The sequence below is a fragment of the Myodes glareolus genome, chromosome 27 (genome assembly GCF_982192425.1).
Source record: "Myodes glareolus chromosome 27, mMyoGla1.1, whole genome shotgun sequence".
Taxonomy (NCBI): domain Eukaryota; kingdom Metazoa; phylum Chordata; class Mammalia; order Rodentia; family Cricetidae; genus Myodes; species Myodes glareolus.
In genome coordinates this window covers 14,897,284-14,910,375 of record NC_142052.1, presented here as the reverse complement: position 1 = coordinate 14,910,375, position 13,092 = coordinate 14,897,284, and the positions used below count along the sequence as shown (strand labels likewise).

At 42.8% G+C, this 13,092-nt stretch overlaps 1 protein-coding gene across 4 annotated transcripts in view; it reads right to left on the bottom strand.

Annotated features, from left to right (window-relative positions):
- Cdk14 (cyclin dependent kinase 14) overlaps window positions 1–13,092 on the bottom strand; it is a 545,726-nt gene that overhangs the window by 137,343 nt on the left and 395,291 nt on the right. For all 4 annotated transcript variants that reach the window (XM_087902477.1, XM_087902478.1, XM_087902479.1 and 1 more), the window contains one exon: window positions 6,531–6,594. In XM_087902477.1, coding sequence (XP_087758603.1) covers window positions 6,531–6,594 — 64 coding nt within the window. The remainder of the gene's footprint in view (window positions 1–6,530; window positions 6,595–13,092) is intronic.

Sequence of the window (13,092 nt, the reverse complement as noted above, 5' to 3'; positions counted from 1 at the left end):
GGTGTGACAGGAATTTCCCTCCAAATCAGGATAAACTTTTATAGACGGTTCCCATCCCCCTGCCCCACCCCAGGTTGCTGACAGAAAGAAAACCAAGAAAAATCCACACACATGAAACCCCTTTCCGGCTCTGAACTAAGTCTGTGACACCGTGCAGCCAGCAGCCCTTTGAGTTGGTCTAACATCCGCGTCCTTCCCTGCTCAGATCGCTAAGACTTCTCCCACTTCAAATGAAGCCTCCACTCCTTCCCAGGACCTTCCAGAGCCTGGGGCCTGCCCTGTGGTCACATTCCTGCAGCCGCACTTGTGACTTGGCATCTGTCATTATCTGGTTTCTCCCTGGCTTGTGAGCTGCTTAGGAAAAGGTTTGTGGGCCTGGGTCACCGATGTGTCTCCAGCACCTGGGCAGCACCCACTAACAGCGCACACAATGAGAATATGCAAAGCACCCTCTAGCTGAACAGACTGGGCAGCTTCCTTAGCCATCACTCTCCAGACTTCCACTAGAGACCACACCACAGTAAGATGCCCTACAGTCAGACAAGGCTCCTGTCACTCTCCTATAATCCCCGCTTTCCCCAGCAGCGACCGGAAGTGACTGCTGCTCTCGGAGGGAAGAGACACTTTCTGCAGTAGCATAGCTACTTTTATGTTGTCCGTCCTCCTATAAACAACCTTCAGGACCCACATTCCTGTGAGCAATCTCAGTTAAGCTCACTGGTTCACACACACACACACACACACACACACACACACACACACACGGGGTATTATGAGGGAGATAAAAGAGGGTGGAGGTGAATTTGACCCAAATACGTTGTATGCATGCATGGGAATGTCAAAATTAACTCAATTATCATGTATAATTATGCCTGATGATAGACTTTCAAAAGTTCATGCTTGGTCTGGTGCATAATCTATTTTAAACATCACCATTCCTCACTTCTCCTCTGCTGGTGAATCTTCTGCATTCGTCTGTCTCACTCGTAGAAGACATCCCATCTTCTTGCATTGGGTGACTAGTTCCCCGAGAAACAAAGTAACCACTGTAGATGTGCCCCACCCTTTGCTTGATTTTGGAAAACAGGACTATTTTATTTGAAATTTCATTACTTCTCATTGCTTCCAGTCTGGCAGTGTTGTTTCCTCCTTGAACTTTACAGTGTCTTCCTGTCTGGACTTCTGAATAATAAACCGTCATTAAACCACCGCTGAATGCCCCTTTGTTAGGAGAATTTAAGAGCTGGAAGAAAGTGCCATACATCGGCTCTACAAGCTATTTGAGCATGACACTGTTTTGTACAGAATTAGTTTAGGGTTTTGTATACATTTTAAAAATACAGACATGAAATTTTCTCTAAGAGATGTAGCTGTCTAGATTTATATATGGTCTGGAAACCTAGAACACAACAGTAAAATAAACAATTTGAAAACCAAAGTGTCCTTATATGAAATACAGACCCAAATTGTGTGTGTGTGTGTGTGTGTGTGTGTGTGTGTGTGTGTGTGTGTAACAGGATTTGGTATTAAGAATCATGCATATACAGTTTTGCAAATGTCATGGGATTTTTTTGAGGCAAACTTTATTGTTAAGCAAGTCAGAAAAGACATAACTTAACATTAAGGACTATGTTCAATCTTGCTTAAAATTTTAGAGGGCCTCTGGCTTCTGCAGGACCAGAGAGCAACCTGTGGCCAGACTCTAGTACAGTGGCCTCAGATGTCAGCACTGGGCCCACACTTCAGCTCCACTGTGCTCAGCATTCTGTGAGAGTCTGGAGCATTGGTTCTAGTGGGCCCTGAGGTCATTATGTGTGTAGAGTTTCTGAGGTGCCAGTGGTCACTTCAGGAACCCTCTTCACTCTAGATGGAGGTGGCAAGGTAATACAGTCACTGGGGGTTTCTCAGAAAACTAAAACTAGAACTACCTTATTTTACCCCACTACTTCACACCTGGGCATATATCCAGAAGTACACAGAGATACACCCATGCTTACTGCTGCCGTACTCACTACAGAAAAGAAATGGAATCAGCCTAGTTGTCAGCCATAGATGAATGGATAATGAAAATCTGGTCTGTCTGTCTATCTATCTATCGATCATCTACCTACCTATCTATCTATCTATCTATCTATCTATCTATCTAATATACACACATATGTACATATATATGTATATGTGGGTAGAAAGGAGACCAGAAAGGAGACCATATGTGGCTGTGAGGAAGGACTGAATGCAGGTAATGATCAGGAGTTATAAAAGGGGATATGAGGTCATTGTTTTTCTAGTTCTAATTCTGCTGTGGGATTTTTGCTTTTGGTCATAAACAAGTGCATAAAAATGTCTGATAGTGAAAGTAAACAATCCAGTGTTCAGAAGTTTCACAGCATCTATCCTGAACAGCTAATTTAACTGTACTGACTGAGTCAGACAGTTCTCAGGGCCACTTCATTTCAGTGTATTTTCTGTGCAACATTTTTGGTATACACTTATGCAGTTAAATCTGTAACATGAAGGGACCGGCTTGTTGGGGTTTCTGTCCCACCCGATACCCCACAACCAGCAAGTCCCAAAGAAAATCACACAGAGGACTCCATAAGATTATAAACTGATTGGCCCACTAGCTCAGGCTACTTATTAGCCCTTATAACTTATGTTAGCCCATATTTTTATCTATGTTAGCCACATGACTCAGTACCTTTCTCAGCGGGGCAGCTTACATCTTGCCTCTCCAGTAATCTGCGCAGGACTGCAGAGGGAGCTTCCTACTTCCCAGAATTCTCCTGCTCTCATTACCCTGACTCTACTTCCTGTCTGGTTGACCCACCTATACTTCCTGCCTGGCCAATCAGTGTTTATTTAAAATATGATAGACAGAATACAGACAATTCTCCTGTACCATAAATCTAGAGAGGAAAAAAGGCTTGCATAGATAAAAGAGAAATTACCTTAAATTATAAAATCTCCTAGAATTGAAAGGGAGATGACGTATAACTTTCAACTATAAATTGAGCAAAGGCCACAAACAGTTCACAGTAAGGAAAAGCTGAAACAGGGAACGGTTGCCCAGCCTCACATTAGAGGAAGCATGCAAACCAACATTCAGGTGAGATTTCTTTCAGCTGCTCATTGGTTGAGTCTGGCCCCACGTTCCAGAGTAGAACGGAGCTGGGGAGGCGCGGCAAGCACTGCTGCACACAGACAAGAGACCATGGCTATGGAGTGACAGAAGTGTTAAATCACAGCTGCTTATACTTGTGGACCCTTTAACCCTATCTCTCCCCATTTTCTGTATGATGTAGCTGCCGCTGCACTAACACTTTGAATAGTGGTCAGCCCAATGTCCACAGCTAAAGAACAGGTTGAATCTGAGCAGCAGGAGACAATTCAGCATTCGAAGACAAGAGGGAAGCCACACGAATGTACTCACAGTGACATGTGTGAAAAACAAGACACAATTGCAGTTTGTTTAGGAAAAATACTATACATACATATATATTCATAATTTGTTAGATTTACATAAAGGAAAGAAAAACAAACAGCTACCATATCAAAGAGGGATCCTTGTGCCAGGGAGGGCAGGGTGGTTTCTGGGGAAGCTGGCAGATGGGAGAAAGGGCAAGGAGAATGTTTGCACTATGGTATTGTTTCACTTCCAAAATGCTTAAATTTATCCTGTTAAAGAAGGTAAAAGCACTTGCCATCAAGACTGATGACCAGAGTTCAATCTCTAGAACCCACACAGAGGAAGAGGAGAGCAAATATCTGCAAGCTTCTCTCTGATCTCCACATGTGCACCATGGAATGTAAAAACACACACACACGCACGCACGCACGTACATAAGCACACACATACACACTCACACACGTGCATGCACATACGTGCACACACACACACTCACACACACATATACTCACACACACGCACGCACATACACACACTCACACACACATGCACACACATGCAAACATGCACACACATACACACTCACACATGTGCGTGCACATACGCGCACACAAACACACTCACACACATATACTCACATACACGCATGCACATACACACTCACACACACACAATCACACACATATAATTTTTTATTATTATGGAAAGCATGCCCTTGTAGCTTTTCTTCTCCCCTTTCAGAGTCTCTGTAGCCATCTTTGGGGACAGAATAGGGAGGTGGGGCGTAGGGCAGGAGAGGTGATCCCTAGAATGCTAATGCCCTTTGGGATATGTGTTTTCTTCCCTTGGAGTCGAAGGGCTATGAAGTCAGAGACTAGGACTTCTTGATGGCCTGGCTGGGCACTATGTGGAAGTCCTCAGGGGTCTGTCTCCCCTCAGTTTATAATCCTGCTTCTCCCAGTTGAGTTTATAATCCTGTCTCTCCTAGTCAGGCCTTACACCATCTAGTTTAGAATCCTGTCTCTGCTAGTCGGGCCTTACACCATCAAGTTTAGAATCCTGTCTCTGCTAGTCGGGCCTTACACCATCTAGTTTAGAATCCTGTCTCTCTCAGTCGAGCCTTACACCATCTAGGTGTGTTGTTCTTCTGAACTACCAGCACGACTGTGTCTGTTGCTGATATCACACAGTATTTACTATGGTTTATATATTTCTATCAGAGGAGTCTCATGAGTAAGACTGTTTTCAAATATTCAGTATAACCCAGAACAGCAGTCAAGCTCTGAGAGCCAGCTCTGTGCTGTGCACAGTCCCTGGTCTCCTGGAATTCACAATCTGCTATGTTGATTTGTTCTACGTTTTACACTTTTTAGAAACTTTTAAGGACTTATAGGTATTCTTGATGAAAATAAGCTCTAGTCACATTAAAATAGACAAATTCCTCCATATTTCTTTAGTATGAACACTTGGCAGGTGAAATTATTATATGAATCGGTCCTTTATGTATAAGTCTTTATTCATTTAAAATCTTATTTGTTTGTCTGTTGTTAGTAAATGCTAGGCTGGGGTTCGGCCAGTGAGCTAAACTCTGGCCTCTCAGGATTGTCTGTTTTATTCCTTTCATCTCAAAACTGTATATCTTAACAAGATTGCTAACCATGAGAGCCTGTGCCTCCTAGAAAGAGCTGTCTTCTTGACTTAAACTCCACTAGGAATAAGTACACTGGTTACAAGATGCTTCTTGCTCAATTAAAAAAAAACTATTATAATAAATAGCTGTGTTTCTAGATTTTTTTCCAAACATAGAACTCATTTTCAGTAAAGTACCAAGAGCCTCCAGGGTTCTGAATAAGATAAAAGAATTCTCAGCACACCGCACACTTTCAGAACAAAACTATGAAGAATAAAAACAGTTTCCCAACTCAGTCATTCTCTGAGATTGTTCATTTATTTGGAGTTGCCAAAGATGGGAAAAGAAACAGCAGAAACACACTAGCTCCCCTCAGCAAAATTACACGGAGCTCGCCCTCTGACAGGACAGCGGCTGTCACAACTCTGTGAAACTCCTTTGGAAACTCGATGGCAGGTCTACATTTCAAGAACCATGTTTTGTAACCCAAAAAGAAAAACAAGGGAAAGACTTTACAATACTTCATTTTCCTGATTTCAATCAATTTTCAACTGCAAATCTTTCATCCCTTCAATAAAAATTAAGGACATCAGGTCAGATTTTCTTGTCACTGTTAAAACTGAAAACGTCATGGCTGCCATCTTCTGGCGAGTGAGAAGGAGACAGCTTATTTTTGGAATTCTGCATTCAAAGGCCTCCAGTTTAGGAGGCCTAAGGAATTTCCACTGAATATCAAATGTCACACAGTTGGAGAATCAGGACAATTTATATAATTAAGCTCAAATTGTCTGATCACATATTACTAGCATAAGTCAAGAAAGGAAAAATATAAGTTTTCATTTTGTATAATTTACTACAATTTCTTAATTTCAGAAGTAGTGATATGTTTGAGTTGATCAGTTGTGATCAGTTTAAATTGTGCTTTGTGCGTGTGTTGATACTGGGGCTCGTCTTTAATTTCTCTTCATTTCATTTTTGAGACAGGGTCTCTCACTGAACCAGGAGCTCACAGATTCTTCTAGACTTCCCTTGCCAGCATGTTCCCAGGGATCTGCCTTCTTTGTCTACCCAGGACTGGGATTATAGGGACCACCCACCATGCCTAGCTCTCTTCATGGATGCTGGGAATCCTGACTCATATTCTTATGCTAATGCAGTAAAAGCTTTACCACTGCTTTGCCAGCTCTGCAGCTAAAGTCTGATTTTATAAGCAGGTAAACATGTCTAATTGATTATGAAATTAATAGTTACTACAAGATCATTTAGACAAATCAAACATAGTTTATATGGTGAAACTCCCATGGTGAATGGGCAGTGAAGTCAATTAAAAAAATGAATGGTGCAAATACAAAGACAACTCCATTAACGCATAAAATATACAATGGCAAAGGTTTATAGGCGGGTTCAAGGCTGCATGTTGCTTGAATGTGCACATTTGTATAGTCACCTTTTTCATATCATAAGCTCCTAATATTTGCAATTAGTGAAACATACCTGGCTTAAAATGCGGTAAAGAATGAACTCCCGGCCACGTGTCCTCATTTGGTGTTCCAAGAACCTAGTAAAGAACAGGACATGGTGAAAACAGACATTATTTCCAAAGCACTCAAAGTTCTCAAGTGCAGGGTTTTCGTTTCAATAAAAGCAAAGCCAGGTAAAGAACAAGCCAAGGCGACTCTCTGTGTTCTAACAAATGCAGCTGAATGTGACAAATGAAGTTCGTTATATTTTATCAGTTCATACTTAATAAGTTCATGAAGAATCACACAATACAATGTCATCTTCATGGAACCGAATAAAGTGTGCCAGTGCCCCTCACGGCTCTCACGAGGGACTGTCCTTCACTCCACCTTCAGAGAGTATCACTGCAGTTATGAGAGTTCTGTCATTTGCTCCCATTCCCTCTGTCTCAGCATCGCAATGTTTCGAGTTTCACAGTTTAACATGCTCAAAATCTCTCGGTACGCTTCAGTTTAACCACTGTGATTTACAGTTTCTTCTCCTCAAAATAATCTTCTGCATGCAGAGTCTCTTTTTCTATCCTTGTTCCTGTTTCTCCCTCATCTACTTTTGATCTTGTAAAAGGAATTCAGCGACACTTAGGGCCCCCACATTCCACTCAAGTGTTCCGTGCTCTTAATGATCACGGGAACAAAACTCAGTAGTTCTCATCAAAAGTGTGGAGTTGAAGAGGTAAGAGCCTTGAAGACAAGCTGCTCTCCTCTCGCCAAGTAAACGTGGGCGGGAAGGAGGTTCTCAGGGCTTCCCTTTCCACATTGATAAACCAGGAAGTGACGACATTTGTCTCATCTGGCTAGAGAATATTCCATGGCATTCCATAAATAAATAACGTCCTACAGAAAACCAGATTGACTCAGGGATGCAAGGGGCTTGGAGACGGCTCCTAGTTCAGGGGAGTCCCAGTCAGATGCTGCCATTTACATGACCCTGGGCAAGCAGGGACAGTCAGCAAGTTAAAAGAGTAAGAACAACGGTGGGGAACTGTGAAGAGGATACAGGGGTGGGCACAACAGAGACAAGGAAGCCACACACTGCTCTAGCTGAGGACCAGCAGGCACTCCTAGGTAGAGGCAATGCACAGCTGTGGTGATCGGAGCAGGGATTTATGGGTAAAGGGTTCCAGGGCTCTGTTGGTCATGGGTGGCACACACAGTGAGCACTTTATTTACATTTCCTACCTTGGTGAGTCAGTAACAAACACATGGATCATGTCCTCACTGAGATATTAAATCAACACGTGAGATGATAAAATTCTTCTTTGAAATTAGTTGGTTAATCTTGAAAACATTAATAAAATAGATCTTGTCTTGGTTACTTTTCTATTGCTGTGATAAGACACCACAATGAAGGAACTTATAGAAGAAAATATTTATTTATGGCTTAGAGTTTCAGAGGGTAAGAGTACGTGGCCATTGCGGTAGAGATCATGGCAGCAGGCAGGAAGGCATGGTGCTGGTCAGCTGCTGAGAGCTCACACTTTTAGTCATGAGCATGAGGCAGAGGGAACTAACTGTAAATGGTATGGGCTCTGGAAACCTCAAAGCCCAACCCAGGTGACACACCTCCTCACAAAAGACCACACCCCCAATCCTTCCCAAACAGTTCAACCAACTTGGGACAAGCATTAAGACATATGAGCCCATGGAGAACATTCTCATTCAAACCACCACAGAGCTATATAAACAAGGTTACACAACTGATGGACTATGTGGAGAGAGGCCCGGAGACAGACAAGGGGCCCAGAGGGAAGAGAAAAGATAACTGTATAAAGAACTCTGGTAACAATGTCTCTGTGAAAGGCACTTTCCCACGCTTTCAGATCTCTCTCTCTCTCTCTCTCTCTCTCTCTCTCTCTCTCTCTCTCTCTCAGACACAAACACACAAATATACACACAGACACACACACACATGGCTGTCTGGAGATGATGTTCCTCTTTGTTCTCACACTGGAGGTCAACAATACTAAACTTTAACAACTGAAAAGAAGCACGTTCTACTAAAATTTTGACATGACACAGTCTTTGCACCACATATGGGTCTCTGGATATTCTATGAACAGAGTTCAGCAGGTCTAAGTCCTGCTGAAGAACGACTACTGTCCTGGTGGTAATGTTCTCACAGTGCCCATAGCAGCAAGTCTTTCCTAGGCATCGTCCCTGTCCCTGTCCCTGTAGAGTGCTCTGTTTCATGGAGATTCGTAACCCTATGGCTTCCACATGCAAGTTAACAGGACAGACAAACCACACCAGACTGTTCTTTATGACAGACTTGGCCATCGGGTCCTGGGCTCCATTTCTTCTGTAGATAGTCTTGAAGCCTTTGCTCAGGAAATGCAAAGTGGGCACAATGTTCAAAAGGGAAAATGAGAATTAAAAATTAATTTTGCTTCCAGTATAAGGCCTTTCAGAAGGGGCAGCGTGGGTTAAGTGGATGATGGGCAAGGACAGGTATCTGTGTACTAGGGGAAGTGTGTGCCTTGTCTCTGGGCCAGATTTTCATTTGCATGAACTAATAAGTTCCAAGGCCAAGACATTTCGAAGTTAGCAAAAGAACATTGCCTAAAAGTCAAAAAACAATCTTTTGTTAATAACTTATGAGAAAAGAAAATTCAATTTGTGCTATCAGAATTTAAGAGTCTCCATACACATAAGTAAATGAGTTTATAGTATATGAAAGCCCCTGCCATCTCTAAATAACATGTCACAAGAGTTGAGAGGTCTTTTTTTCTAACTTTTTCTTTTATTTTTTGAAGTCATAATAGAACTGCATTTTACCACCCCTTCCCTCACTGTAAACCTTCCATATACTTCTCCTTGCTCTTTTTCAAATTCACAGTCTCTTTTTCCATTAATCATTGTTATGTGTGTGCACACACATTCCTAAATACATAAACAAAACATGCTCAGTCTGTATGACCTTAGTTACATGTATGTTTTCTGGGCTCAACATCTGGAACCACAGCAGGGGCTAGCAAGTCACAGTAACCCTCGTGGGGTTATTGTGCCTTAGGGGCACACATCCCTTGGCAGTAACCAACAGCTCTATAACTGGACTTCAGACTCATTTAAGAAGAAAAAAAGCATGCTGGGTACTGGAAACCTAGGCAACTACCCAAGGCTAGTGAAGTCATAGATCTCAAGGGAATAACCCACAACCAGCAGGCTAGGAAAACAGCATAACCCCTCACTACATCCCAAATACTTGCCCTTATAGCCACAGGTAAGTGTAGTTCTCACCCATAATTATGGAAACTTCTCTCCGCAGCAAACAGATCACTAGAGAAAACTACAATCAATCAAAACATAGAGTTAAGAAGAATAATCCCAACTGACAGATGGAAAATACGCCCCCTGCACTGAAGGCTCGAGATCACTGCAAAAGAGGGAGTGGGAAGACTGTAAGAGACAGAGGGATCAGGGAGTCTGCAGTGAGACTGGAAGGTCAGAAGTTACACCCTAACAAGACTCACCAACAAAACTATGAACAAGGACAATAGACACGCTAAAGTGGATGCGGAGAAGTCCAGGGGGCCTCAACCCAACACCAAGAACTACAAGAATCTACGCAATGTTGAGAAGAAGAAATAGTCTTCCCGGGAAGAGCACATCAGTTGGTTACCCGACACTAACCAGTCAACTCTGAGAGGTCTTTTAAACACACATTTGTGCAGCTAGCTTTAAATCTACTCAAGCAGCCTGGGTGCCACCAGCTTCCCACAAAAGATGCAAAGCCTGGGACTCCTTGGAGACACTCCTCGCCTGGTGAGGGAGGTGAACAGAGGAGAAATCAGTTTCCTTCGGCATGACAAAGGGTCTCTACAAGACACTGGGGTGGGTATTGGGGAGGACACTATGCTTGGCTCCCCTGGAGTATTGAGTCAAAGGCAGTGCCAATAAGGAAGGCATGGGAGCACCAGCGAGCAACTGGGGGAACAATTGCAGCATTTCATTTCTCAAAGCTGCTGGACTGCCCTGGCATGCTTGCTATCCTTGCTTTCATTTCCTAAATGGCTGGCTTCTGCTTTGGCCAGCTGGACTCCCACATCTGCTTCACCTGTGCCTGAAAGAGTCTCTGGACAATCTAGTTCAAGGCCCATATTGCTTCTCTGTGATCCCAGAATACTTTCTTCAGACTTCTACTTACAGAACACCTGGTGGTCGACAGATGACTTGTTTTCCCATTGGACTGCGAGTCTCACAGTAGAGACTGTGTTTACCCTTAGAGTCTTAGTGTTCACCACGTGTCTGGTACTCGATACAGATTTGGAAAATGTTGAATGGATGGATGGATGGATGGATGGATGGAATGGATGGATGGATGGATGGAATGGATGGATGGATGAATGGATGGATGGATGATGGATGGAGGAATAGATGACTGGGTGGATGATAGATAGGTGAATGGAGGGATGGATGAATTGATGGATGGATGATGGATGAATTGTTGAATATAGAGATGATGGATGATTGGTTGGATAATGGATGGATGGATAGATGGATAGGTGCATGGATGGATGATGGATGGACAATAGGTGGATGAATGGAAGGATGACGAATGCATGGTGTGTCTGGATGATATAATAAAGTACTTGGCCTCAGACTGAGAGGCTAACATCAGGTAATGAATCCAAGGGGGTTATATTTATCTGTTGCAGGGTTTAGCACCAATTATGAGAATGTAAATTTTATGTAGAGTTGAAATAGTCCCCCCAGGGCAAAATGCAAGTTCCCCCACTACTTTCTGGGATAAAAATAACACTTGCTGGTCAAATGGTGGGGTAAACCAATAAATTAATAGTGAGACACATGCCATCCATTATTTAAAAAGAAAGGCAGTAAATATCAGAGAGTGATCAACAGTAAAACATAACACTGTTTGAAGCATCTATAACTGTGTGTGCATATAGTGAGTCATGATGCAAAAATGTTTATCTAGTGGTTAAAACCAATTCTTCTTCCAACAAGAAGCTAAAAGCATAAATCAAGAATGCAAGAGATAAAAGAAGTTTAGGCTGAAGGGCAATGGGTTTAGCTCTGAGTCTGTTAAATGTTAGGAATGCCTTCAGGTCAAGAGAGAGGTTGTATGCAGGGCAACTGGAATCAGATACGGGTCATGGGGAAGAATTTCAGACAGGAAGAATTCTTTGGAACTCCTCAGCATATATGTGGTAATTGAAAGCAAATGTCAAATACAAGTTACGAAATGGTCTCAGTTTCCTGTGCTCCCATGTAAGTCAGAATCGTGTCTCTGTGACATACTGGAGTGTTTGCCATCTGTCAAGACAAACAAGAGACTAGCCCATCTCTATCAGCAAGCTTAAAACAATAATACTAGACTTGCTTTTCTGGGACTGGTCCTGACATTACTGTACCAATCTTACTCTCACCAGCCTCAGTTGACAGTAATAAGAAGAACAGGGTCCCTCTGTAGAAATATTTGATTTACAAATCCATGAAGAAAATAACTGGAGCTCGGAGTTAAAAAAATTAGTGTTTGCTTGCAATATTTACTTATTCTCCCCAACCATTAACAATTACAAGAATGCTTATGTTTTTCCAACTAGTATTTGTATGCGCCTTGGGCCTGCTAACATGGAGCACATGGGCTTCCCCGCCAAGAACACCCAGGGCTTCGGAAGAACAAGGACCACCAGAAGTCCTCCATAGCTTGAGAGGACCTAGAAGTCCCTAACAGAGACTCCAGCACAGGGTGATTCTGGCATATGAGGTGTAGATAAGACTGGATCACACCAGTGTGAATAGTGAAGGTAGACAGAAACGCTGGGTTCTTGCTTCATGATTTCAGGCTTCATGGGCATGACCATATTAGTTCTGATGACTATAAGCTAGTGGAGCTATGAACCCCAGATGAACAAAAAACTGAATAATGCGTTTTCACCTGAATCTGTGAAAGCCATACATAAAACATCTCTAAAGTAACACTGCTTCATGGCTCTGGTATTCTTGACTCATGACTGTTTCTGGCTCCTCAGTGGGAAATCCTAAGGACAGTCATAGCACAACTCAGTGGGAAATCCTAAGGACAGTCATAGCACAACTCAGTGGGAAATCCTAAGGACAGTCATAGCACAACTCAGTGGGAAATCCTAAGGACAGTCATAGCACAACTCAATGGGACTCACGTACACCGCACTCTGGAAGAGACGCTGGAGAATGAAAAGAGAAAAAGAAAGCTGATGGTTTGAAACTCTTGTCAGGACAGTACACTCTCCCTCTAGGATGATGGTCAAGTGGGAGTGCAGGATACCTCATAATGCCCAGAACCACACAACGCTGTGCACTGTGGAGGAGGAGACGGATGATCAGAAGCAAGGGTTCAAGGAGACGGCAATCTTAAGAGGACACGGTGGTGGCAGGAGTGGCAAAGAGAGTTACAAGATGGGTTAAGCTAAGAAAAACAGGCCAGGTGCAAGCAGAAAGAAGTCAAAGATGCCTGGGACAGAAAAAAATACTGCCGGCAAATTTCTGTACGGAAATATCTAGAAATACACCTTGTATGCTTAAATCAAATCGTT